Source organism: Limanda limanda, chromosome 2, assembly GCF_963576545.1.
Source record: "Limanda limanda chromosome 2, fLimLim1.1, whole genome shotgun sequence".
NCBI lineage: Eukaryota > Metazoa > Chordata > Actinopteri > Pleuronectiformes > Pleuronectidae > Limanda > Limanda limanda.
In genome coordinates this window covers 19,006,243-19,032,758 of record NC_083637.1, presented here as the reverse complement: position 1 = coordinate 19,032,758, position 26,516 = coordinate 19,006,243, and the positions used below count along the sequence as shown (strand labels likewise).

At 42.7% G+C, this 26,516-nt stretch overlaps 1 protein-coding gene across 1 annotated transcript in view; it reads right to left on the bottom strand.

The window, feature by feature from the left end:
- The window catches only part of LOC133024357 (alpha-1,6-mannosylglycoprotein 6-beta-N-acetylglucosaminyltransferase B-like), a 113,055-nt gene extending 87,664 nt beyond the window's left edge, over positions 1-25,391 (bottom strand). The window contains exons 1-2 of the mRNA XM_061091431.1: positions 25,324-25,391; positions 18,112-18,224 (exon numbers count right to left, since the gene is read on the bottom strand). Coding sequence (XP_060947414.1) covers positions 18,112-18,224; positions 25,324-25,391 — 181 coding nt within the window. The remainder of the gene's footprint in view (positions 1-18,111; positions 18,225-25,323) is intronic.
- Between the last annotated feature and the right edge of the window lie 1,125 nt (positions 25,392-26,516).

The following is a 26,516-nucleotide window of genomic DNA, read 5'->3' as shown; positions in this document are numbered from 1 at the left end:
TTTCGAGCACCTAATCAACACTGATATTTTGTCCCGACTCTGACATTTGGGGTCGACGTCTGCACTTCAGGTAACAAGTTGCGGATTTTCGATAGATAAGGAAAATATTTGTATTTTTTTAATGATTATATAAATTACTATAGTTTGTGTACCATCATTTTTGAACAGTCAGCATGATAATTGTGGTTGATGTTATCGTGATACATCATTTTAACACCATTTCATCTCTACTCAGAACAAGCATAAAGACAAATGGAGTAGACCTAGGACGTAGTGGACACGATGTTGACATGAGCCTATCAGATTAGGCTCTGCAACAGGAATATGAATGGAATATTCTAGCAGCTCGTATAAACATCCTTATCAATATGATAGACATATTATAATTGCATTCCAGTGAAGTCCACACCAGGATATAAAATATAACCCCCACACCACCACCCCAATATACACACCCACACCCACACACACCTCAGGTTAAATCCATCTAGCTCTTAAACTCAGAGTGCTCCTGCTCAAATCTCGCCTCCTTCAGGTCTTTATTTTTGTGGTGCTTCTCTCGATCTGTGCCTCTACCTGACAAAATGATCTCTCTTCTGTGTTCATCCTGCAGCGACGGAGAAGGCGAAGTACTGTTGGATGGAAAGTTTCACTCAGAGAAAGATAGAGGGAGGGTGTGCATTACTTTAGATTTGATGTATTCATTATTAATGTGTGCACGTTGCGAAATCCCAATACATTACTTTAGATAACCCATCAGACCATTAGTGGCATCATATTAAATAACAACGATCCATCCTGCTACTCATTCTTAATTAACAGCAACATCTCAGTCCTTTAATGCCCCTGTACATCAAACTTCCCAACCAACTTGCCCTGCTGACAAACAATCATATTTACTGCCCTCCAACTAGAGGCCAAGGCAAAATACTAGACAAGAGAGAGGGAGAGAGAGAGAGAGAGGGAGAGAAAGAAAGATGAGAAGAGAGCCGCAGCAAACAATGTAAATCAAACACAACAAACAGGCCAGGCAGAGTAGAGTTGAGTCTTATTAGTGCTATCTCTCTCATCTGTTGTTTTCTCCTCATCCATCTCTACTGCATCTCCACTGCCCTTAGAGACGTGTCACTTCCTCCTCGCAGCGTTTCCTGAAATAGCACCAGTGCCCTCACAGGCGATGTACCGCTACATAAGCACCATATCTAACAAAGCAGCTCAGATACAGTGCATAAAGTATATAAGATATGCTGTGCCCCTAATCTAAAATCAGCTCTAGGAACCCAGTCTATTTACGGAAGCGTAAGCATGCCTTTCTCACGTCGGCTTAGTTCTACTTTTATTCATTTCTATCAGGGGTCATCTTTGGATTGCATACATTATTGGAGTGCAGTATTTCGTATGCCAATTTTATAGCTACTGCTAACAAATCCCCAGTCAGACTGTTTTCATGTCCCCTTGTGATGAGCCCACCAGTTAATTTCAAAAATATTTTTTTGTATTTAAATCGCCCGATATTACTGAATTGTTTGAGCAAATTGCCATGAGACTTAAACTGTGGTTAATGGTATATATAAATAATGCAACTGCAAAATTAAATTGCCCTATTTTATGTGATAAACTGAATGTTCCCACTATTTTTCCAGCTTAGTTTTCATTGTGAATATACTTCAGATAGTAAAAAAAAGGTTTTTGAATCCATTAATTTCACCACAGTTTTGTTATGGAGGCCTTCATTGGTGAAAGAGCAGCTTGGCATCTTCTCGTTCTTTGCATCAGGGCAACGCTGTTAAAAGACTAATTTTTCTAGCCTTGAGGACCTCTACAACCACCTTACAGTACAGTTTTACCATCAACCTATTCACACAAGCATTCATACAGTGCATCTATGAGCAGCACTTCCTCTATCAAACATCACTCATCAGCGGCATCAGGGTACAGCATCTTGATCATGTACCCTTCAGTACAGGGAATGAAGGAAACTGGGAGGAAACTGGGATCAAACCGCTTACTGGGTAATTCGTCAATGAGCCACTCTATCTGAGCCACAGCCGTTCCTGACTGTATGTTTGGCATATAGAGGCCATAAAAGCTTTTCAGCATCATGACGATGGTCTCATTACCTTATAATATTCTAAACACGAGACCAATAATGTTTCTCAACAGACGAAAAGTCCACACAAGACACAGGATCAACTGCACATGAACAAAAAGGCTGAAGGCTGGCTTTCTATATTTGGCTGATGGTTGTCTGGTAACCATCTGAAACCCGGCTTCATGATTTATTTGAGTCAAATCTGTCACTTAGAAGACACTTAAATGTCTCCAAATAAAATGTTTCCTCGCCCAGTTCCGCTTCACACTTTGAATCTGATAAATCAATCACCCTGCATTGCAGTAATCAGCACTGTCAGACGTATCAGACAAAAGCAGAAGTGTCTGTTTCAACTGTGGAGGAACTGTCCAACTGAATTCGACACACAGAGCAAGAAAGAGAAAGGACCAGAGGAAACACAGAAAAAAGCCACAGCCGGCAATTATTCTGAATATATTCATCTCCGAGGGAAAGAAATGAGTGCGAATGAGGAGCTGGAGGGAAGGAGAAAGTGGCGGGGGGAAAAAGAGGTCGCTTGAGGGAAAGGAATAATCTCAAGTCACGCTCGGTGTGTTTTACGACTTTATCAGCCGAACCAGGAAAGAACCCAGAAAAACACAGCTGCCTTTATTGTCAACAGAGACATAATACAATCAGTAGCCTTAGCTTCCCAAAACAGTTAGGCAACACAGGCCATGGCTTCGTAAACACCATTAGAGTAGATCTGCAGAGAGGAAGCACATGCACGCTTCAGTATGACCCATCAGGACCGAGGAAAATAACCAGCTTATGGCCCAGGAAATGATGAGCTAGCGACCTGTAGACACAACTTGATGCTGGCTGGGTAATTGAGACAGCATATTGCCGTAGAGTATCCCTCCCACAGACATAACCATCATATAATGTGCTGTGGAGAAATTTCTCATTCACGGCCGGGTAATAGCACTCAGGTCAGAACAATGGCCCTCTCCACTTGGAAATTGGATAGGCTTTTTCATTAATATGTATTGGTGTTAGGAATTGCCTTAGGATGGAATAAGATGGTGAATGTCCTGAAGTTTGCAAAGAGGGGAAGGAAAGTTGTAGTGTGTAATAGTCCAGGCGTGTTCAACAGTCGCAGCCCATATTCCAAAATCTAGCACTTGTGGGTAGTGGATATAATGTGTGTGCTGCTGGTTTTTAATGGACTCTGGATGGTCAGAGTTATTCCTTGGAGATGATGGAGAACGTAAATGTCCACCGACTATGACCTTTGTTCTAATGTGTAACCATAAATCATCCTCCATTGGACAGAACATGTCAGTAATGGTGTAGGTCACACAGAATGTTTGCACCGATTGTCAAAATCTCAACAACACACGCAGCGACCAATACATATAACATGTGATTGTGTCATTGTGTCATTGTGTCAGGATGCAGGACTTGAACTCTGATGCTGGGGATTGTTAGTCCAAGCTGCACAGGGACTGTTGGTGTTACCCTCACTAATGAGGAGCTATAGCGTAGCCTTAGGTCAGTCGGAGCACTGCAGTTCTGCTTGTTAACGCTGGTTCAGCAGTTTTTTTCATTTGCTTTGCCATCAGTGGCTCGTTCAACAGCTGCTCGGCTTACCAGCTGACCATGTCCAATCGTATTCAATCACATGTGGCAATTAGGGCCTTCCAACGCCCACGATATTTCTTATTCTGCTGGAACAGTACAATCATATCAACAGCTTTTCTTTTAGAGCTACCTTCACTCCAACCTCTTCCTTGGTAATAGGTTTAGGCTGCTGTTTTTGGACAACCAAAGACTGGCTTGAGAGAAGCCCATTTTTATGTTACCTGAAGTCCACTACAGGTTCTCTAGGACATTTGCATGGGCAGGGATGAGGGGAGGGGTATTTAGTTGGTTGCGATCTACAACCTCAAAACTAGACGTCACCAAATCCTACACACTGAGTCTTTTATCTGAACTTGATCTTAAACCCCATTCATTTTACAAGTAAAACCATATCAAGGTATCTTATCAAGTTGAATCTAGTAGAAATATTTCTTGTTATATGGATTATAACATTTTAACTTGTCTTCTAGATATTTGTACTTGTCAGGAATACACACCTACTGAAACAGACAGACACACATACGCATTCAGTCACTCACTGCCAAGCCAGATTATATTTCTAGCACTTAGTTGATGATGTTACCAGGAGACAATCACACACTCATGAACCCAGATGTTAACATGAAGACATGCACTGTCCATTCAAACTCCCAAGGCTACGAGTGCACTTATACAGTGTACCCCCCCCCCCCAAGTGGCTCCACTTCTGCACCTAGCGCCACACACACGCGAATGATTGTCATGCCAGATTTTTCGACATGAAGTGATGGGAAGGAAACATTACTGCAGGGAATGTGTGATAGAGATGAACATCCAGCGTGAAAAAAACATGTAAGGGGACCATAGGGAGGGGCTGTATGCCGTGCTCAACCTGAACAGTTACTACATACTGATGTACATACGTGTTAATGTATATGCATGATGCGTATGTATCTGCCCGTAAGCTGCGTTTACCCTAGTCAGCGTAAACTCAGCTGAGGTCCTCTTAGGACACCAGTGAAATGTCGTTTGGGAGTGTGACACATTGGAGTCAGTATTTTTCTGACTGGTGGCGTGGAAACCTTCAGACGGACATCACCGAACCGAGTTTAATGCAAGTCAAACAACGATTTGTCTCGGCTCCCGCTTGGATGTAAACAGTGCTCTCCTTGGGGCAATTATAAATCTTCCATCTTATAAATTACAGAGTGTGGATGAGGGTTTCCATAGGCATTTGGCCAATAAACACACAGATGAGAGGAATGAAAAATTTATTACTGACCCAGAAATATAAATTTATATTCTCTCTCCCATCAGGGACCCACCCAGGAAGCTCAGAGTCTTTCAGATTCAACAAACTGTGTAGTGAGTAACATGCTTAGGGTGAAGGGACCGTCAGGGGTCCTTGTTAAAGTAATGAATTGCACAGTATGAACAAGCTCCACAGGGAAGGTCCCCGATCAAGTTAGCATCTCTCTTATGTCTGATTTATTTTAATCTAGGGAAATAAATCCTAGTCATTATACCTTTCATCCATATTTTCCATCTGTCTCATATAGAAATCTCTTGTTAAATCACAGACACACACAAACAGTCTACGTTCTGCGTCCACCTCCTTCTCCCTAGTCCATTTTTCTTCATTTTCACAATTGAGCCTCTCCCTCTCTCCGTCTCCCGCTCGCAGCTGTTGATGAGTTTCTCAGTGACTGGGGAGAGACGGGGATTTGAGTGAGAAACCCAGCACTCTGGACCGCCGGTGGAAGCCGATAATCCACAGAAGCGAGAGGTGGAGGCGAAATTCAGCTCATACAACAATCGCTATCCGTGCAACTCCCGCTAAGGTGACAAAGCCCTACACACTTTTGGTTGTTGCCGTTTACAAACAACAAGCTCTTATCTGGATAAAGTGACTGTGGCATAATGTGAGATGAAATGCTGTTAATTTACAGAAGAGGCACTGTAGTAGAAAATTAACTCAGCAAGGTTGAAAAAGTATTTTGTATAAGTGTTTAAAGACTTCTCAAGAGACTTTTATGACTTGTATTTACATACAACAGATTATTGATGACTTGAGCTGTTTTATGGTCGGAACTGTTTATGACGTCAATATAGTAAGACCTTGTGCGACTTAATTACCCATCAAAGGAAGGAGTGTATCTATTCTTATCACCTCAGGGAACACATGTGAATCAGCTGTTATGTTTAGTTTCCTGTCCTTCCCCCACCTATGGGAACCTGTCTGGATTGGCTCAGAGAGACAGCCCTATCCCCTGGTATATAAGATCTGTGTATCTGACTGTTCTGGATCTTCACTCTGAGTTCTTTGGGACTCCCTGTGTTGATCCTTTCTGCAGAAAGCCCCTTATTAAATACACGTAGATAACTTTGTTGTTTTTAGCCTCTTGTATCTCCAGATTTCCATCACAAATTTGGTGTCAGAAGTGGGATCGCACGTCTGGACGCATCTGGACTCGGTGTCTACGGTTGACTGATCATCTTGGAAAAAAGTTTCCAACCTTAACCTCCCCACGGGTGAGACGCAGGGACCTAGACCCGAGCCGGATCGTCTCAGCGCTGCGATCTATCTGGTGAGAATCTGAGATTTCAAGTGTAATTTATCCCAGCAGAACATAGTGTTATAGAGAAGTTGGTCTAAGAGGAACGGGATCCTCAAGACGGGTGAAAGCCCCGTAAATTTTTAACCAAGGTTTAGAAGAAACCTGGAAGGTAGACTGACGAGGTACCTTAAGGAGTTGTTTCGACTGCAACCACAGAGAGGACATAATACTGAGTGTATTTGCATTGTGTCAGGCAACTCAAAAAAAAGCGCGCTATGTAGAGAACTTCTTTAGGGCACTATGCTTTATGTTGGTTAGGCAGGATTTTTAAAAGTGTATTAAACCGCAAAAAAAAAAAAAAAAGAGACGAATTGAGAAATTACCATTGACCAAGTAATTATAAGGAAATTACTATTGATTATTATATAGGGGATACGACAGTATTTTGAGGATATTAATATTACTACGTTTCCTATTTTGCTCCTTACGAAAGTGTTTTGGAGATTGATTGAAGATAACTAAAACTTAAAATAATTTTTTTTTAAATATGGGTAAAAGTAACAGTAAAGAAAAATTTGATGGAACTGATCTGAGTAGTCCTAATATGAATTTCATGCGAAGGAACTATGGTGACACAGCACTTAGCCAGGTGAAAGTTTGGATGAATGAATGTGGGTTTCCAGAGGGGGGGAGTTTTAGCATGAGACAGCTGAAACAGCTGAAACTAAAGCTAGAGGAGAAAGAAAGAGTAAAACGTACATTTCAGGCAGAATGGAAGGGATATGGAATGTGGTTAGAAGAAGCACAACGTAGGGACAAAAAACAAACATTTGTAAAGACAGATAAACCCTCACAAGTGTCTCAGTGTTTCAAAATGCAGGATTCCGACCTCGACTCTGCCCCGCCAAGAAGACAACAACCTGCACAGCTCCAAGCTGCACCGCAAGCGGGTGCTCCACAAGCAGGAGCCCAAGCTCCACCACCTCTTCCACCTCTTCCACCACCTCCTCTACCACCTCTTCCACCATCTCCTCCACCATACAACATTCCAGACCCTCAACCCCCTTCTCCACCTCACACCCGACGAGGCGGACGATACGGACCGGGACAGGATCCGGCCCACAATGTTTTGTGCCTCCCGATGGTTGAAGTGGCAGGAGCAAATGGGAATGCCATACTTGTGCACAGGCCATGGACAACCAGCGATATCCAAGCAGCAATGAGTCACCTCCCTTCCCCATCAAATGCAGGGGGAGTGAAGTTTGCACAGGAGCTGCTTGTCTTCTGCAGAGAATTCCGCCCCACAAGCTTTGAACTGAGACGATTGCTCATGGCTAAAATGGGTAATGGATGGGCAAAAATAGCAGCAGGGTACCCACAACAAGACCTTAGGATGACACATCCAGACTGGAATAATGCCGCAAATGCTGTGTATATGAATGCCATTAATAATCTGAATGGGCGAATTGAAGCCGCATTCCCAGTGCGAATGGACATGACAAAGATTTCAGCGTGTAAGCAAGAAGAAGATGAGACAGTTCACAACTACTTGACTCGCTTAACCGAAGCTCACAACACTCACAGTGGGTTGACTCCACCTCCTGATGTAAACGCAGCAGAAATAACACCATGGGAAGCCCACCTGAGAAATAGTTTCATCAACGGCCTAAGACTTGATGTTGCCAGCCTGTTAAAACGCACATGCATCCAGTGGGACTCTGGAAAACTCAGCTTGATTGAATCACATGCAGTGCATGCTGAGAAGCTAATCAGAGATGGAGACAAGAGGAAGAAGGACAAAAGAGGCTGATCTGCATCACGCCACATTGACCATGTTCGCAGGTACACCTCGCGGGTACTCCAGAGGCCGAGGGCGCGGACGGAAAAGAGGAGGATTTCAAGGAAGGAGGGGAGACCAAATGTGGAATTATGATCCGGACATTTGTTTTTACTGTGGAGAGAAGGGACATTGGGCAAAAGATTGTCCAGACAGACAGCAACCTTACAAGGCTGATTGAACCGAGGCGGGGACGGAGGAGAGGGAGGAACCAGCATCTTTGGACACAGAACGAGGCCGTGAGGAACACATCACACATCAAGAGGGTGAATGCACCACACCAACACAAACACTAAACACAGAAGTAAAAGATTTTTTAGAAAAGAAAGACAAATTACTTATAGAAACATATGTTAAGTATCAATCAGATGCTTATGCTCATATGCCAATGCACACACTCACAGTGCTAGGGAAAGACATTACATTCCTTGTAGATTCAGGAGCAACACATTCCGTCATCAAGAGCAATATGTTTGAAACACCTCCTAAAATGAGTGGACGATTTGTTAGATCTGTGGGCGCTTCAGGAAGCACCGTGGTTGAAAAATTCACTGCTCCCTTAATATGTAGTGATAGCAGCACAGGAAAATTTAAGTGTTCATTTTTGCTATCCTCATGTTGTCCAATTAATTTGATGGGAAGAGACGTAATGTGTCTTATGGGCATTTCTCTAATTTCCACCCCATCAGGAGTAGTAGTGATCCGAACGACTGATCTGGATCCCCCACAGATTTACACATGCATTAAGTATAATGCTGATTCACTGCTATATGCGTATGAATGGAAGCTCTGCTCATCTGTTGTCACCTCAATCAACACTGATCTAGTGGATAAGGCACATTCAGTCACACTAGGAACAGACACCACATATATGTTTCCAGAAGATTTACACTGCATGGCACACATACACGAAGGGAAAGATCCAGGATTTGAGAAAAGATGGTTTCGAGAAAGTTGTTTGAGAGAGAAGTTAACGCTAAGTTGCATGTTCTGGAATGAACATAGATGTGCTGTTTCTGTAATTTTGCCTAACGCAGAATATAAGTCACCCTCTAAGTTCCTTCACAGATATTCAGAGGTTGCTTCCCTTTTTGACGTTCCTGATTCCTATCCACATGTCTCACTGTCGAAGCACAAAAATGATGAATGGCAAGACTTGGGACCGTGGATAAAAACATGTATCAATGCTGACGTTTGGGAAAAAACATCAGATCCTGTGGTTCAGTATAATCCATTTTTGAAAGTGTATAGAAAACGATTTACGTCTGTTGTTCACACATTCAGAACTGTTCAACTGGTACCAGACACACACACAGACACCCAATATGCACATGCATATTTAAATGACACAAACATCATTTCAGAAACACACCCAGCTCTAAAAGATGTCCCTAAGACACTTTGGGCTCAAGGCAATCATGATGTGGGTTTAATTCGAAACATGAAACCTGTAGTCATCAAACCAAAATCTGACTATAGACCACATCAATCTCAATATCCACTAAGACAGGAAGCCATCGATGGTATTACGCCAGTTTTCAACTCTCTATTGAAGGCGGGTGTAATTGTTCCTTGCAAGGATTCACCGGTGCGCACTCCGATTTTTCCGGTCAAGAAAGTTCGCGATGAATTACAACCTGACGATTGGCGATTTGTTCAAGATTTGAAAGCTGTCAATGCTGCAGTACAGCAGCGCGCTCCGTTGGTTCCAAATCCTTATACAATCCTTTCCCAAGTTCCGCCGGATAGTAAATGGTTCTCTGTTGTTGATCTGGCAAATGCATTTTTCAGCGTTCAAATCGATAAAGACAGCCAATACTGGTTTGCATTTGAGTTCAACAGAGAAAGTTACACCTTCACACGCCTATGTCAGGGCTGCTGTGAATCACCTACCATTTACAACCAGGCATTAAAAGACAGCTTGAGCTCATTAGAGATCACACCAGGAAGTGCACTGTTACAATACGTTGACGATTTAATGATTTGTGCTCCAACTAAAGAACAGTGTGAAAATGATACTGTGGCTCTCTTAAAACATTTAGATGCAGAAGGCCACAAAGCAAGCCTGAAAAAATTGCAGTTTGTAAAAGAACGAGTTTCATTTTTAGGGCATGTGATCACAGCAGAGGGCAAATCCCTCTCCCCTAAGAGAGCATTAGCAATTCAAAATATTCCAAAACCTGTCACAAAGAAACAAGTGATGTCATTCCTGGGAATGTGCTCTTATTGTAGATCATTTATTCCTAACTATGCTGTCCTCGAGGCGCCCCTTAGCGCAATCGCACACGGGCAAGGCTTGCAAGCATATAGCAAAGTGACATGGACTGATGACGCGGAGAAAGCTTTCACTGACTTGAAACTGACCTTACAAACGACCCCGACTTTAGGACTACCGAACCCTGACCGACCTTTCACACAAGCAGTTGACGAGAAGGGTGGCTACATGACTTCAGTGCTGCTCCAAGAACATGGGGGTAAACAGAGACCTGTTGCATTTTTCTCAGCAAAACTTGATCCAGTTGCTGCAGGCCTGCCTACTTGTCTCAGAGCTGTAGCAGCTGCAGAGAAGGCTGTACTGGCATCCAGGGATTTAGTAGGATACTCCCCACTCACCCTGTTGGTTCCACATGCTGTGTCTATGATTTTGTTGGAACAAAAGACATCTCATTTGTCTGCTGCACGCTGGCTTCGTTATCATGCTATTCTGTTGGAAATGCCTAACATCACTGTGAAAAGATGTAATGTTCTTAACCCAGCAACTCTTCTTCCAACAGAAGGAGATGGTGAACAACATAACTGTGTAGTAACAATAACTGAAGTTTGTTCCCCCAGACCAGATTTACAGGAAACACCACTGCAGAATCCAGACTATGAACTGTTTGTGGATGGATCAGCGTCTCGCAATTCAGACACAGGAGCGAATCAAGTTGGTTTCTCTGTGGTTACAGCACATGATACATTGATTGCACGACCTCTCCCTGCTTCCCTGTCAGCACAGGCAGCAGAGCTCACTGCTCTCATTGAAGCATGCAAATTGGCTAAGGGGAAAAGGGTGAATATCTACACTGACAGTAGATATGCATTTGGTGTAGTACATGATTTTGGCACGATTTGGAAGCACAGAGAATTCCTTACATCATCAGGCAAACCAATTGCACATCATGCTCTAGTGTCTCAGATGCTTGATGCTGTCCTCCTCCCCAAACAGGTTGCTGTATGTAAATGTGATGCTCACACTTCTAATAATGACCCAGTATCACAAGGAAATGCCAGGGCAGATGCAGCAGCGAAAGCAGCTGCTCGTCAGCCCCTATCTGCTTCACACATTCTGTTACAGGTCGACCCCACCACCCCCACGGCTGACCTACAAGAACTTCAACTTAGAGCAACAGTGGAAGAGCGTGGACTTTGGAAGAGAAGTGGTTGCACACACACACATGGGGTGTGGGTGGGCCCTGATGAGAAACCTTGTTTGCCAAAATATCTGTTTCCCCATTATGCAAAGTTAACGCATGGGAAGGATCATGTTTCAAAAGGACCGATGATGGCTGCTATTTCACAACATTGGTTCACAAAGGGGTTTTCTAGCTACGCTCAGAAGTTTTGTCAGGCATGCATAATTTGTGCCACTAACAATATTGGTAGAGGAATGCAGGCCCCACAAGCTGCACATCCTCCACCTGACAAACCATTTGACCATCTACAGATGGATTTTATTGAGCTAACACCAAGTGAGGGAAAAAAATATTGCTTGGTTATAGTTGATATGTTTTCTAAATGGGTCGAAGTTTTCCCCACATCAAAGCAAGACACAGGTGCCGTAGCTAAAGCGTTGATTACTGAACTTATTCCCAGATGGGGAATCCCAAGCAAAATCAGCAGTGACAACGGAACTCCATTTGTTAGTGCGGCACTAAAACAAATGAGTAAATATTTGGGCATTGATCTGAGAAAACATTGTGCCTATCACCCAGCAAGTGCGGGAGCGGTGGAAAGAGAAAATGGCACGCTGAAAAACAAATTGGCTAAATGCTGTGAGGAAACTGGATTGTCGTGGACTAAGGCTCTCCCACTTGTTCTCATGCAGATGAGAATGAGAATTAGACCAAAACATGGATTGAGCCCATTTGAGATTCTGTTCGGACGTCCAGCAAACACGGGCATTGGACCTGTTAAAAGACAATTGCCCTCAACAACTCTCTGTGATAATGAAATGTTGTCTTATTGTACAAATCTCTCTTCTGCTTTATCTGCCATTCACAAACAGGTTAAAGACGCACTCCCTACCCCGGCGACTGGACCACTTCATAACCTGAAGCCCGGCGAATGGGTGGTAGTGAAAGACCTAAGGCGGAAAAGTTGGCGACACAGACGCTGGACAGGACCGTACCAGATCCTATTAACGACCTACACGGCTGTGAAGGTCGCTGAGAGGACAACGTGGATTCATGCCAGTCACTGCAAGAGAGTCCCAGAACCTGACCATCCACCTGCTGCACCCACACTTAATAATTATAACAAAGGATCGGTGAAGAGAGGGCAGTGCTGACCAGCACAGCTGTTGGTAATCGTTGCTTCGGAGAATCACATAATACACACACAGCAGAGAAGGCGACGATGAAACACCGACCTCCGTGGCATCACTTCAGTCAGCTGGGTCGGAGTGGCAGTAGAGGAACTGTTCTCTCAATATTGATGACATCAATCCCCCGCTGACTGATAACTCTTGATACGAATTTCGTTTTTGAAACATTCAATCCAATCTCCCATGCCAGTTTGATTTGTTGGGTTCCAAGCATCCTGTTTTCGCACGTATGTCTCCCCCACACTGCACCTTTATATTCCCAGTTTGGTTACTGTTGGGGTTTATGGGGGATGCCAGCTGTGTCCCGATGGTTTGCTCCGCCAGATGACGCGCCAATTAGATTTACAGTGACGATAATGTAAGATGTGTTTCCCCTCCCTGACTGGTTTCCTCCCCAGTACCCTTTAATATCGATGAAGAATGTAATATTGTTGTGTTGTCTGTTTAATCTACTTTTATCAGTGCTTTCTCCCATTTAAAGACGCATACCGTCCACAACAAAGGCAGTTTGTTTTACACTACAGTGATGATGATGATGCATTTTGAAATCCTGGTGAATTGATGTATTTGATGTTTTACTGTAGTTGTAAACTCTCTTATGTTGTCAATAAATGACAAAAAGGAGGGAAATGTAGTAGAAAATTAACTCAGCAAGGTTGAAAAAGTATTTTGTATAAGTGTTTAAAGACTTCTCAAGAGACTTTTATGACTTGTATTTACATACAACAGATTATTGATGACTTGAGCTGTTTTATGGTCGGAACTGTTTATGACGTCAATATAGTAAGACCTTGTGCGACTTAATTACCCATCAAAGGAAGGAGTGTATCTATTCTTATCACCTCAGGGAACACATGTGAATCAGCTGTTATGTTTAGTTTCCTGTCCTTCCCCCACCTATGGGAACCTGTCTGGATTGGCTCAGAGAGACAGCCCTATCCCCTGGTATATAAGATCTGTGTATCTGACTGTTCTGGATCTTCACTCTGAGTTCTTTGGGACTCCCTGTGTTGATCCTTTCTGCAGAAAGCCCCTTATTAAATACACGTAGATAACTTTGTTGTTTTTAGCCTCTTGTATCTCCAGATTTCCATCACAGCACTCGTGTATTACTGTGTTCTTGACGGCTTGATTGTCAACACATCACGGATGATGATGAGCAGCATAAGCACAACCACTCTTTTAAAATGACATTTGAAATCAGTCATTTTTTGGAATTATAGAAATGGACATTTATGATTAAAATATTGCTGATGGCTTTTAGGGAACAAACTGATGCAGACCAAGGTAGTTGACTTTTTGAGTTCACAATGTCTTCTGTGCATAAAAAGACTAAAAGTTCCCAAATTCCGTCATCATCATTGAGGAAACACTGACCTTTATAAGAAGCACACCCGCCCCATTGTCGCAATGAAGTGTTTCCATTTAGAGGTCATGTTTGAGAGAGAGAGGGAGAAAGAGGGAGGGAGAGAGAGAGAGAGCCTAAGGCAGAGTACAAAAGAAAGCAGCCTTCAATGTTGTGTCGTGATAAAATAACCTTTCGATGGAAAAGAAAACTTTTGCTCTAGAAATAAGCACATGACTGAAAATCTAAATCTAAAGTAAAAGTTGGACTGGTTAATGCATTAGTGGTATATTTGTCAGACATTCATACTAAAATTAGATTAGGAAACAATTCATGACACTCAAAAGTGGCATTATGATGACAATGATCACAACAGTAAGTCAGTATTTTCATCAGGTCAACTGATGGTTGTGTTGACAGCTCTGCACGGCTGCTGCTGAGCCGATGGAAATGTTAGCGTCACAGTTTAGACGGATTCACAACTCTCAACGTTGGAGGCCTGAATTCAATCTTGTTTCTAAGATCACAAGATAGAAACGATAATGATTTGCTGAAAAGTTGAACTGGGATAAAATGATACGTGTGATAGCTACAGCTTTGAAAGTGGTGGGAAACCAATACTTTGATCTTCTTTTGGTCTAACAACACCAAAAAGAAACAACAAAAAGGACGCAGAGTGGAAACTCCAGCAAGTGAAAGAATTTGCTGACTTGAACTATTATTTTCGGTACCAGGTTTCTCTTGGCATCTGTCAGGTGGTCACAAACGCGATTATGTCTAAAAAGGTTGAATAGCAAAGTGAAATCAGTTCAAATGAAAACTACCCCCTTGATAAATTCACCACTAAATTACTAAATTGCTCAGCTTTGTAAGATTCATAGAAAACTGTGCAATGCAAGATGGTGAATGTTTCCCAATGAGAAATTTGCCAGAAGCTACATGTACTTAATAAAACACGGTGGAAAACGGTGTGTGTGTGTATGTGTGCGTGTGTGCGTGTGTGTGTGTGCGTTTGCGTGTGTTTGCGTGTGTGTGTCTGCAGGTGGCAAGTGGAGGCTTAATGAAAGGGCCAGTTGTTTTTTTTGGGTCTGATTTTCAGAGAGCAGATGGATCGGTCTCTCAGTCTCTCTGGTCTCAATCTTGTCCCACATTGCTGCTGTCGCCCCATTGAACAGCCAATTTCCTGCCGCCTCATCACAAACATACATAAAAACACAAACTAAAGGAGGAAGCTGCGACAACAGTGAGTGGTAGAAGACCACAGAGACACTGCATAAAAGGGAGGAAAGAGGGTGACAAACACAAACAGCACACACACACACACACGCTGTGGATGATAGGGATACTGGAGATCTTTTGTGTGCAGACAAGCAGAAAAGTGTTTAAATACATAAATGGAGACACACAAACGCATGCAGAGTGACACACACCCACACACACACACACACAACTAAGCTCCTCGGGGGATGCACAGTTGGACACTACACAGTTTTAATGAGCTTGCTCCAGATGTCTTCCCAGGCTACATCGCATGAGTAGTTGATTAATCAAGTACATTTGACTAAGAAACACTGACACAACACACAAACTAATCCTAATTTATCAGACCAACACAGTAATCTCAATTTATCACAAACAGAGTAATCCCAAATGCCCCCTCCCTTCTGTGCCATTATCCCCCTCTCTTTCTTTCTCTCTCTCTCTCACACACACACAAAGCACCTGGTTTTTAAGATGTTTTTGCATCTGCTATGTTCTGTTTCCATTTCCAGTGACTCATCTTTCACTGTGACTGATTGCAACACACACCACATGCTCACACACACCAACACCTGACTGAGTCACACACATAGTAACATTTGCTCCGTTCCTTTTATTTTTGTACTCGCACTCACATGCATGCAAACTGATGCGTTAGATGCCTCGACCACAAAAAGCTTTCACACGTGCTACACACAGAACACAGGATTTCTAGTTTTAACTCAGTAGAATTGGTCGGCTCCACAAAACGACCTCTGGCTTTCTGTCTTTGCACCTTGTACAGCAGGAGATTACGATGGCGCCTCATTTGTCCCCCCCCCGTCTTGCCAGTGACAGTCAGCCTTCCCCTCTAGGTTATGTGATATCGCTGGCTGGCCGATGTGTTAATGATGTTTCACTGGTGAGATATGGCTTTGCCAGAAGCAGGCTTCAATGTCCACGCGACATGAGCACAACACCCACTGTGCCGTGGGCAGTTATATAGAAAGATCCATGGTTATTAGGGTTGTACTTATCTGACAGTTGGGTCTGTGTCTGTCACGATTACTTGTCACATCTGTATGTCCAAACCAAGGTTCATCTCTTTGTTACATTTGATCCTGTTAGCTTTGGTTTCCCGTTTAGGCGGAGGGATTGTGTTTGACATACCTACGTCCTGTCTTCATCACCTACGTGGGCTGCTGCTACCTAAACTTCACATAGATGAAATTGTAAAGGGGCGTCGCCTGATGTTGCTGTGTTGTTAGTGCAGTGGGAAAATCAATGAACCAGGTCATTTCTTGAATTTCATTGCCACTGTTATATATATTTATGGTATAATTACAAGCATCGCCGACTTCCGGTGCTGTTTTCAACTCTACTTCTAAAGCGGCAAATGAACGTCATTATTGTTCAAAATGTATATTGTTGGAGGCTGTAAGCAATCCTGTGCACTGCATATGTTTCTTTTCTTCAATTGTTCGAAGCTGTCTTCCTGCAAGTAGTAGAAAGTCCAAACTTTCCCCAAAAAGTATTTTCACACTGTGAACAAACCAAACCATTGTTTAGTTTAATCTGAACCGAGACCATCTCTTTTTAGTCAGACTAAATATTGGTCCATGGGTCTGGAGCAAGGTCCTAGAGGCACTTTTCACACCTGTTATTTTGGTTCTGGCTGAGCTGAGAAGTCAGACGGTCCAGACCGAACAAGGTGGATGTGAAAGTGCCTTTAGAGTGTGTTAGAGTCTCTAACAGGGTGAGCTTTACTCCCAGGTCATTTCTAATGTATTTTGCAATGCGCTCAGTTTTCTTTAACTGAGCAAATTCAGACATCTGACCACAGCTGTCCCTGCTTTTACAAATCTGCATGTTCCCATATTTACACTAGTAACATGATTAGTGCCAAAGTTTGTGCTTGCTCATATCACATTATTTATTCTAATGGTTACTACAGCCTTATTAGATCAGGCTCAACTAGAGGCAACTATTACTTTTCTGTATTCAACTCAGGCACTCAGGAAATGCTGGGAAATCCAATGTCGTCATACCATAATTTCCACTTGTGGCTAGAGCAAAGGCTTAATAGGCTCAATTTAATGGACTCCCATGTGACGCCAAGTCTCAAAGAAAATCCTGAGTGATGGGATCTGTAAAATGTATTTTAGACTGGACAGCTCATCAAAGATAGAGCAAGATAAAAGTGGAGTGAGTTTTGACCATTAAGTAAAATAATTCTGTTGTGAATAATAAATAGTTTCTAGTGTTTGGTCTGGGTGTGAAGTGATGTCAGCTGAGTAAAGAGCTGCTCACCAAACATATACAGTATATTCACATGCCTTTTCAAATAGTTCAGTCCCACACACCGTGTGAAAGAGAGACCAGGGCTGCCGTCAGTGCAGAATCCTTGGAGAAAGGAGGGTGAAACCCAGATATAATATTAGCCACCCACCCTGCCGTCACTGCGGGGAATTGGAACTGTAATTTCTGAGCTTCTGGCTGGCCTCTCTAGTTTATGTCCCACTTGCCATACACAGTAAATCTTATTTTATAAGCACGTTGATTTATCTCTTCCCACTCCACAGCAACTCCGGAAAAAAACTGCTTTTCTGCTGAAGGTTACATGAATGCAATGTTTAACAAATTCACCGGTTGTCCAAAGGCATTTGTGTTTACTTTATCAATTCTTTGCTACATCTTGATATTCCAGAATATTTCATTAGTGGTGTCCGGTGACAGGGGCTTCGACCAGGTGGCACTTGGCAGTGAAAAAACCAGCAGCACCTCACAGAATTATAGCCTCTCAATGTGCAGTGACATTACAACATTTCAGCTCATTCGTAAAGGAAAACACACACACACAGCACATGTCATTACCTTCTGTGCGGATGGTGAAGGGGGAGTCCCCCAGTCTCTTGGCTGAGAACTGCCCCCCCAGAGAGGTCATTAGAAAGCACAGGCTGAAGAAGCCTATACCCACCACGAATATCCTGCAACACAAGGGGAGGACAGAGGGGGATGGATTAAAGGGGAGTTCATATAAACCAACATATTAATGTTATATATATTCATGTAGTGAGCAGGTTAATAGATTTTTTTTAAATATGAAGAAGAGGAGAGATATGGAAGGTGAGATATTTGGTGGCAGACAAAGGAGTGGATTGAGGGTGAGAGAGTTGAAAAATAAAAGGAATAATTGAGGCTGTCCGACAATGATGGAAAACATGTTTTACAGAACAGAATGATCAACGGCGAGAAAAAAAAAGAAAAGAGGAACTGAAAATAGAGATGCAAAGATGAGGGAGAATGTTGCAGTAAGCAAAAAATGAGGGGAGGATAGAAATAAAGAGACAGCAGGCAAAACTGAAGACCATGAAGAAAAGTAAAAACTTGAAGCTTAAAGGCACTTGAAACATTTTGATGTTACATTGGCCTTTGCTTGGCTTGGCCTTAAAGCTAGGACAAGGGATAAAGGAAGGGAAAAGCAGATTGTCCCAAAGTACAGGCAAAATGAATGATATTTCTGAAATATCAGGAGCCGCACGAAGATAGCCCAAAACATCAGGGCGTTTAAGGTGAATAATGAGTCTAAAGATAGCGAAAATGCCAAGTTAAGTCTCTTAATACATGGTCTCACTTCTCTGTACAACACAAAAGTAGGTCAGCAACAACATACAATGCAATTGTTCCTTCACTGTGCGAGCTACTGGCATCTAGAGATATCAAATATATACAGAGGACAGTTCACTGTGCTGTTAATAAAGTGTCCTGCTGGGTGCTGAAGCATCAAATTGTAAAGATCCTTCAGGAGTGGAGACTCACATCTACACTACAGACCTGGCTTTGTAGCATATAAACTTCTGCTTTACTCCACTGTGTCGGAGATCGTATATTTGAAAAGCTACCGTTCCTCAGAGGGAGAAAACAAAAAGAGACTTGTGTGGGTTCTCCCTTGTTAGCGAGCCATGAGAGAATCAGATCGTTGACTTGAAAGAGTTGAAAATCAGGTCTTTTGTATCCGTAAATCCTGCCTTTGTTAAGCTACTCCCTTCAGTGTATATGGATCAAAGGTTATCTTATTACGCCGAGACTCTTTAGGGAGCCAGAGAGGCAGAGCAGTCGGTGATTCGTAACCACTGGACAAAATACCTCTCAGCCTCCGTGACTAATAAGTCCAATACCCCACAAGAGAAGATTCTTATGTAACAGAGAATGGCTGACAGTCCGCCACTTACTCCACATTTTTTAGAAGCTAAAGCAATTTCCCCAAGATTGATTCATAGACTCTATACAAAGATGGACTATGCGTCTCCACTTTGCATTCTGTTTCCTGTGTCCAAACGTATTGTTATTGCTTGTTTTCCCCGATTCGAGACATGTGCTATGTCAAAAAAAATCCGGCCAGCCAACGTGACCGACCAAACCACAGATATAATTTTAAAAAATGTTTGAATTTACAACTGAACCCAGACCAGAGGCTCTCGGGTCAGTTGTCCACACTCTAATCCACTAAAATGGAGCAATGGGGTTTATGACCTTTACTGCAGCCAGCCACCAGGGGACGATTAATCCATCATGTCGACCATCTTTATATTAAGTCTATGGTTTCATTAATCATTTGTTTGGTATCTAAGGCAGTGGTTGGATTGTAATAAAACAGCAGGAAGAAAAAATAACACTGCTATACGTTATATAAATATCCCAAATCACTTCATAGATTAAGGCCAACCCTGTCAAGGGAAACCTTTAAACTTTTAACTTGTGCAGTCGAGGTTGAAAAATGTGATCTTAACTTAACAAATGAATGCATTATTCATAACTATTGCTTTCTCTTCAAAGCCAAGCGAGGGCTTGTTTGCTTGAATGTGCGGCCCAGTGTGAAATCTGGCAGCACTTCCTGGAATGTTGAGTAGCTCCAGTCACGCAAAGTTCAGAGCAAAACCTCTTAATATTGATAAGGCCGTCAGAAATGAGTTCCTATCAACACCAACGCATGAATAACCACTTATAAGAACATTTGCCAGATTGATCTGATTGACCCAACGGGATCAAGATGATGTTGAATAATCTGTTAAGTATAGAGCTCTGTGTTTTGGCAAGCTCCCAGGGTGACTTTATATTCCAAGGCAGAGCTGATGTGTCTTGCCCTGGGTTATAATGCACTCAAATGACTTCAAGGACAGACAGAGGGATGCAGCTTCTCGGAGAGGAAACTTTCTTTTATTCCCCTGCACAACATAAAAGAAATATTGGTAACGAAGTATCATCATCATCAAGGCTCTTGTCTAATGGGTTGCAGCAAGCGTGATAACAGCTATCTGATCATTCCTAAAGGTAAAGCAGTTGTACAGTCATTACAGTTAAACCGGTCATTTATCTTCATCTTCCGTACCTTCTGTAAGCAAAGTAATCAGACTCCACTCTGAGCTGGAGTTGGATCGGATGAATTACAGTGCTGATTACACTGGCAACAAGACAAAGAGAGTTCTCAATTATGATTATCGTCTCGATTCGGTGCTGGTGAAAGCTGATTATTGGAGACTTTAATGTGATGATCACTGCGATCATCAGGATTACAGCAAGAGGCTTCAAAGCAAAGAGTCAGCAAGTCAACAGCTCCTCCTGCATGGAGCATTTCTTTATCAATATGTACCTCCATGAAAGACGGCATATTCTCACTTCTGTCAGCTGGTTTGTTTCCTTTACAGCAGGGTTACACAAAATCTACCTAATGGATTTCCACAAAACTTGGTTGGAAGGTGGAACCATGCACCAAGAAATAACCCATTTAATGTTGACACAGATACGAACAAAGGAACTGATCCAGGGTGGGGTTTGTATCTCTTTCTTTAACATTACCAGATGGGAAGTAGTTTTTTTGTGATCTGAATGATTCCCCAGGGATTAATGCATGGATCTTGAAAAAATTGCATATTTAGGAAACTGATGCCCACGAGTGTCTGCCATTTGGTGCGTCTTGATCGAAATTAAGGGGACTGTTCACAAAAGTTTAAGCCTCACTCTGTTTTCTCATATAGCAGAACACTGTCCCTCCTAAGACGCTGCCGCATTATGAAATAATGAAATATTACCCCCATCTGTTCAAGGCATATTGAGGAATGAATTGGAATAGCTCAATCATTGTCAAAGCACCACAGAGCAGCACAAACAGTAACTGATGTGAATCCAATCCCATACAATCATTACGCTCAAAGGATTATTAGTCATAAATATAAGGCCATGGGTGAGATACTTATACCTGCATGGATTATGCACTTCCTATACAACCATCTGGTCAGCAAGCCAAGAGAGCGCAAGCCGACAAACAAAACCAGTGAACTGATTTAGAACAACACATTTCAAAAGACCCAGTATTTGTTTTTCACTCTCACACTCGGTGCATTGTGTTATCTCACGAAAAGGAAAACTGAAGAGTCCCAGTGACAAGTTTGATAAAGGGGTTGCAAAAAGGGCATGCAGCAAAAAGGGCTGATTTAACTAATCAACAGTCTCTGTGATGCAAGTAGGTTTGCAGGACAGGGGAATAACAGTGGTGCTTGTCAGCCACAACACTGATGGAAAGACAGGGGAAAAGAAAGTGAAAGTGAGTGTCAGCTCATGCGAGTGAGCAGAAACTGGTCTGATGCCGTCCTAAGGCGATCGTTTCCCCTCTTATCATTTAGCCATTTTACAAAGTGGCGTTAGGTGGGCGATATGAGAGGATTAGGCCCCGGTCCTGCCTGACGAGTCTTTAATTAACAGGCTTAAAATAAATGCTCTGCTCCCTATAATTGGATCAGAAGGAGAGATCTGCTATCAGCTAATTGGCTTCCTCGCACATGCCTCTAGGTAGATGATTTTAAAGCGAGGAGTTCTACCAGGCATGGAGGAGTCGCGGTGTAGGTGTTACTTGTGGTGTTTTCGAAGAAACTTTTCTTGGGATCCTTAAAAAGTCTTGGAGATATTTGGCAATTTAAAGTGACTGCACACAGCCTTCATTTTGGGTCGATGATGATTTTTATATTTCTGCAACACTTACTGCTCCAGGTCTTGTCAAAAGATCAGAGTTGTCAGTTAATATCCTGTTGCCCAAAATGATCTGTCTGTGTTGCCAGGCGGAAAAAGCCTCCAATTACTGTTCTGGTGCTTCAGTGATATGAAATTCATATTCACAACAGTCCTGTGCAGCAAACCAGTCTCAATAATTGTTGTTATATAATTTACTTTAATAGAAATAAAACACACGTTCAATAAATATCTATCTCTGCTAATGTATTGTGGAACCATAGTGAGAGATATAACAATACATTATTAAGTTATGTTCCATCCATTATGTGTATAAAACCACAATTGACTGGTGTCTTCCACAAGGAGGAGCAACAATCAGTGTTTAATCTTCAAAGAAATTATTTTTCACTATATCTCCCAGTTACAATTTGTTCAACCCATGCCAGGAAATGTATTTTCACCCCAGGTTTTATTCATTTTCCGTAACACAGCTAACATGACAGCACACCTGCCTTTCACAGTAAAATGATGGAGATCTAAGCTCTGGGCTACAGATCTAGTTTCATTCTAAATAAAAATTTGTTGTAGTGAGCTCTCCATGTCTGTCTGCCCTGACAAGGCTAGTGTGGTTTCGTCACAGAGCTGCTCAATTAAATGGAAATGTATAAATGCTTGAGCTGCCGAGTTAAAGCAATTCATTACAGCATGAATGCAACATCACTGACACACATTTTACTAATATCATAGTTTTTCAAATGTCATTGAGGACGGCAGCTGCACAACTGCTGCACCGTTACTCCAGCACAGAGAGGAAATAGTTTTGAAAATCCAAAACAGTGTTAGCAGTTGGAATTTGTATGAGTTGTTACTCTCCAACTCCAGTTGTTCAGAAAAAAATGATTTGTTTAATGATTTAAAATGACGCCATTATTTCTCAACGGAACAGCGTGGCCCAATGGACTGTGACAGTATCAGCAGTTTAAGTGGTTAATATGTGTGTCCCCTCTCTACACCATCACAAACAAAGCCACACCCAGTGATAATGGAGCTATCCATGCAGTGAGGACCTAAGTTAGAGCTCGGCTGACTGGGGCCACAGCATTATTTATATTTACAAGTGCTCCTTCATGATTTATCACTGTGGGTTGTCCCTTTATCTTTTAATGTGTGAATCTAAATCTAAGTCATCTGCTGGAGCTCAACATCTGACATGTGTTTGGGTGAGTGCTGACACACACACACACACACACGTTTGTGCAGCTCTAGGGCACTGCACTGCAATAACTTCAACATTACCAGTACATGACTAACCGTTACATTAACCTAACCACAATTCACATCTTACCCCTACCCTTCACCGGGATGTGGGCTTTGCTCCCTATATGCTCGACTGGTCCTGACAAGGTCGGCGTTTCTACAGTACTAGAAAAGGCCCTAAGGAAAACATCAAAGCAGGGTTGGAAATCAAAATCCTCCACTGATGGGAACTACTGGGCCAAATCACAACAAAGATTTATGTGCCTCCTTTCGGTGCCTGGGCAATGTAATGCAATAGTTTCCCTGCTTACAGGCAACACGAACATTACCACATACGTGTAGTTAACGTTTTTTAACTCTGGTGGCGACAAACTGTCTGCATGGCTCTCGGAACACGTAAATTTAGCCCACATTTAGCTCATCGCGAGCTCAAACTCTGGGCAACATGACAACATATGCCCAAGGGCCTGGTCACACATGCAAATACATCAGCGCCGGACCTTTGGCTTCCGGTTCACTTCCAATCTGTGGAGTCAGGAGGCGAGTGAAACATTTGCTTCCTGTAGGACAGAGAGTTCCACTTTGCTGGTAATATTCGCTTTGCATTCATGTAAGTGTGACTGTACCCTTAAGCTAAGTCAAATTGTGGCTTTATTCCAAGAGAAAGGATTCCAACACTGGAACCTGTAGCAAATGCTTGAAAACAACTATGTTTTAAGGGAGGGGCGTGACATCATGAAGCACTCGGCGACAGAGACATGTATTTAAAAGCAGACGGATGCTCCGTGTTTGACTTCTTACGTGATCCCATGCTAAGCTCACCAGCCGACACTGTGGCTGTCTCTAACACTTGATGACATGTTTTAAGCACTGAAACTGTTATTTTGTGTTAAATTATTGTAGTTGAGTTAGGTTTAGTTTATTATGTGATTTGGTGAAGTGCATTTTGTAAGAGTTTTATAGGGAAAAAAGCCTCAGTTCTGAATCCTTTTAAGCACCGGTATGGTTTTAAAAGTATCTATTTGGCAACGGTATTGGGAAAAACCCAGACGATATCAGACCCTGCACAAAAACAAGTACACACTCAGACACACACACACGCACACACACAAAGGCTCCACACAGTGTCATTTCTTAACTCATGTTTCTGTTCAGCTTTGGAACGTCTTTGTGATATAATATATGTGGCAAACGATATGACCCATGAGACACGCTTATTGATATGCTGGCACCAAATATAGATATTTAGTCATTTATTATATATATATATATATATATATATATATATATATATTAATATGGCAAATGATCGGACTCATGAGACACGCTTATTGATATGCTGCCACCAAATATTGATATTTAGTCATTTAGACATTAGTTTATTTATATATATATAGTAAGGACTTTTGCCAGTTTATGTATATTTTACATTGAAACGACAGCACATTGGGACAGTGACAAGTTACTGTGTGTTTGTTTAAATATACAGAGGCACTAAGATTTAAAAAAAAATGTGTACATTGTTTCATTGAAGTCTGTGTCAAACTCTGTGAAACTGACACCAAATTGTGACACCAAGTGATAGATACGCGAATCCTGCACTTCACCTCTTCAGGGGGCATTTTGTATTGAGGCACCATGTGGTTTACGACGGTGTTGCCCGATATGGATTATGGCAAAATCAATGTATCGTGATATTATCCTTATCGTGGACCATGCATTGCGTACCGGTGATTCCCAGCTCGAATGTCTCTGTATTTAAATGCAGCTTACAGAGCCGGATGCTGAGAGAAGCGCGTGGTGGGGAATGTGTTCGTCTCTCACCTGAACGGCTTGAACGTCACGAGGCATCTTCTGACCATTATCTTGCCGTCGGTGCAGCCAGGAATCATTTCCCAAAACCTCGGACCCGTGGCATGGCTGTTGACCTCCCGACCTGCAACTTCAGGTGTCCGAACATTGTCCTGTTCCTCCTCTACCCGCGTCCCATCCAGCGGTGCACAGCGGCGGCGTGAGGCGGCTGTTCGACACCAAACCGGCTCCCTCCGGTGCTCCTTCACGCCTCCGGGACAAATGGAGGGAAGTTTAATTCAGCAAGTCTCCTCTGCTCCGTGTGGAAATGTCCCTTTACTGCGTAATTCCCCTGGTTCCGGGAGAACGCCTCGCAGCAGCAGCTCGTACCTGGAGTCACGGAGTCACATCCCGCGGGGGGGGGTGCTTACTGAAAGATGGCGTCAAGATGTGGATGAAAGTGTGAGTCGTTGGAAAGTCCTCGTCCGTCCTGTGTGTGCGCGGAGCGGAGCGCCAGGAGCCGGATCCACGGACACGTCAACTTCACGGTGAAGCCAGCGAGAGTGAGTCCACTCAGCCGCGGGTTCCCGTCACTTCTCCGGAGGGAAAGTGGAAACAGTCGGGTCTTCCACTTCCTGTCTACCCCTTCACAGTAATGGCAGCAATCATGTCAAACCGTGTAGGCTGTATTTAATTCCCCATATATGTGTAATAATAACATCAACAGCAACAACAACAATAATGAGAAATGTACCAATTCTGAGAGAGAGAGAGAGACGTCACCTTTGCAAGACATATGCATGTATGTCCGCGATACAGAACATCGTGTTTTAATGTCGTGTAATCAAACTTTGACGTCACGCCACGGTTATACTGTGTGACGAAAAATCAATTTTTGGATAACTTCTATATAATCTCCGTCTTGTTGTGATGACACTCATCTCAATTTGAATTTGATCCGATGTAAGCCCATGGACAAGTACCTCAAAGTAAAAATGTGGACTATGGCCAAAATGGCCACTAAATGCAAAATAGAAGGCTTCCTGTGGCATTTTTCAAATTGCACCTAAGAATTTTTTGTTTGTCTGGTCATGATACACCTGTGCATCGATTTTTGTACAGATCGCTCAATGTGAACACGTTCCGGGGGTCTCGGGGGGCACCGTTTAGCCATTTTGCAATGCCCATTGAAAATTCCGCCAGAATACGTACATTTTCACCACTTT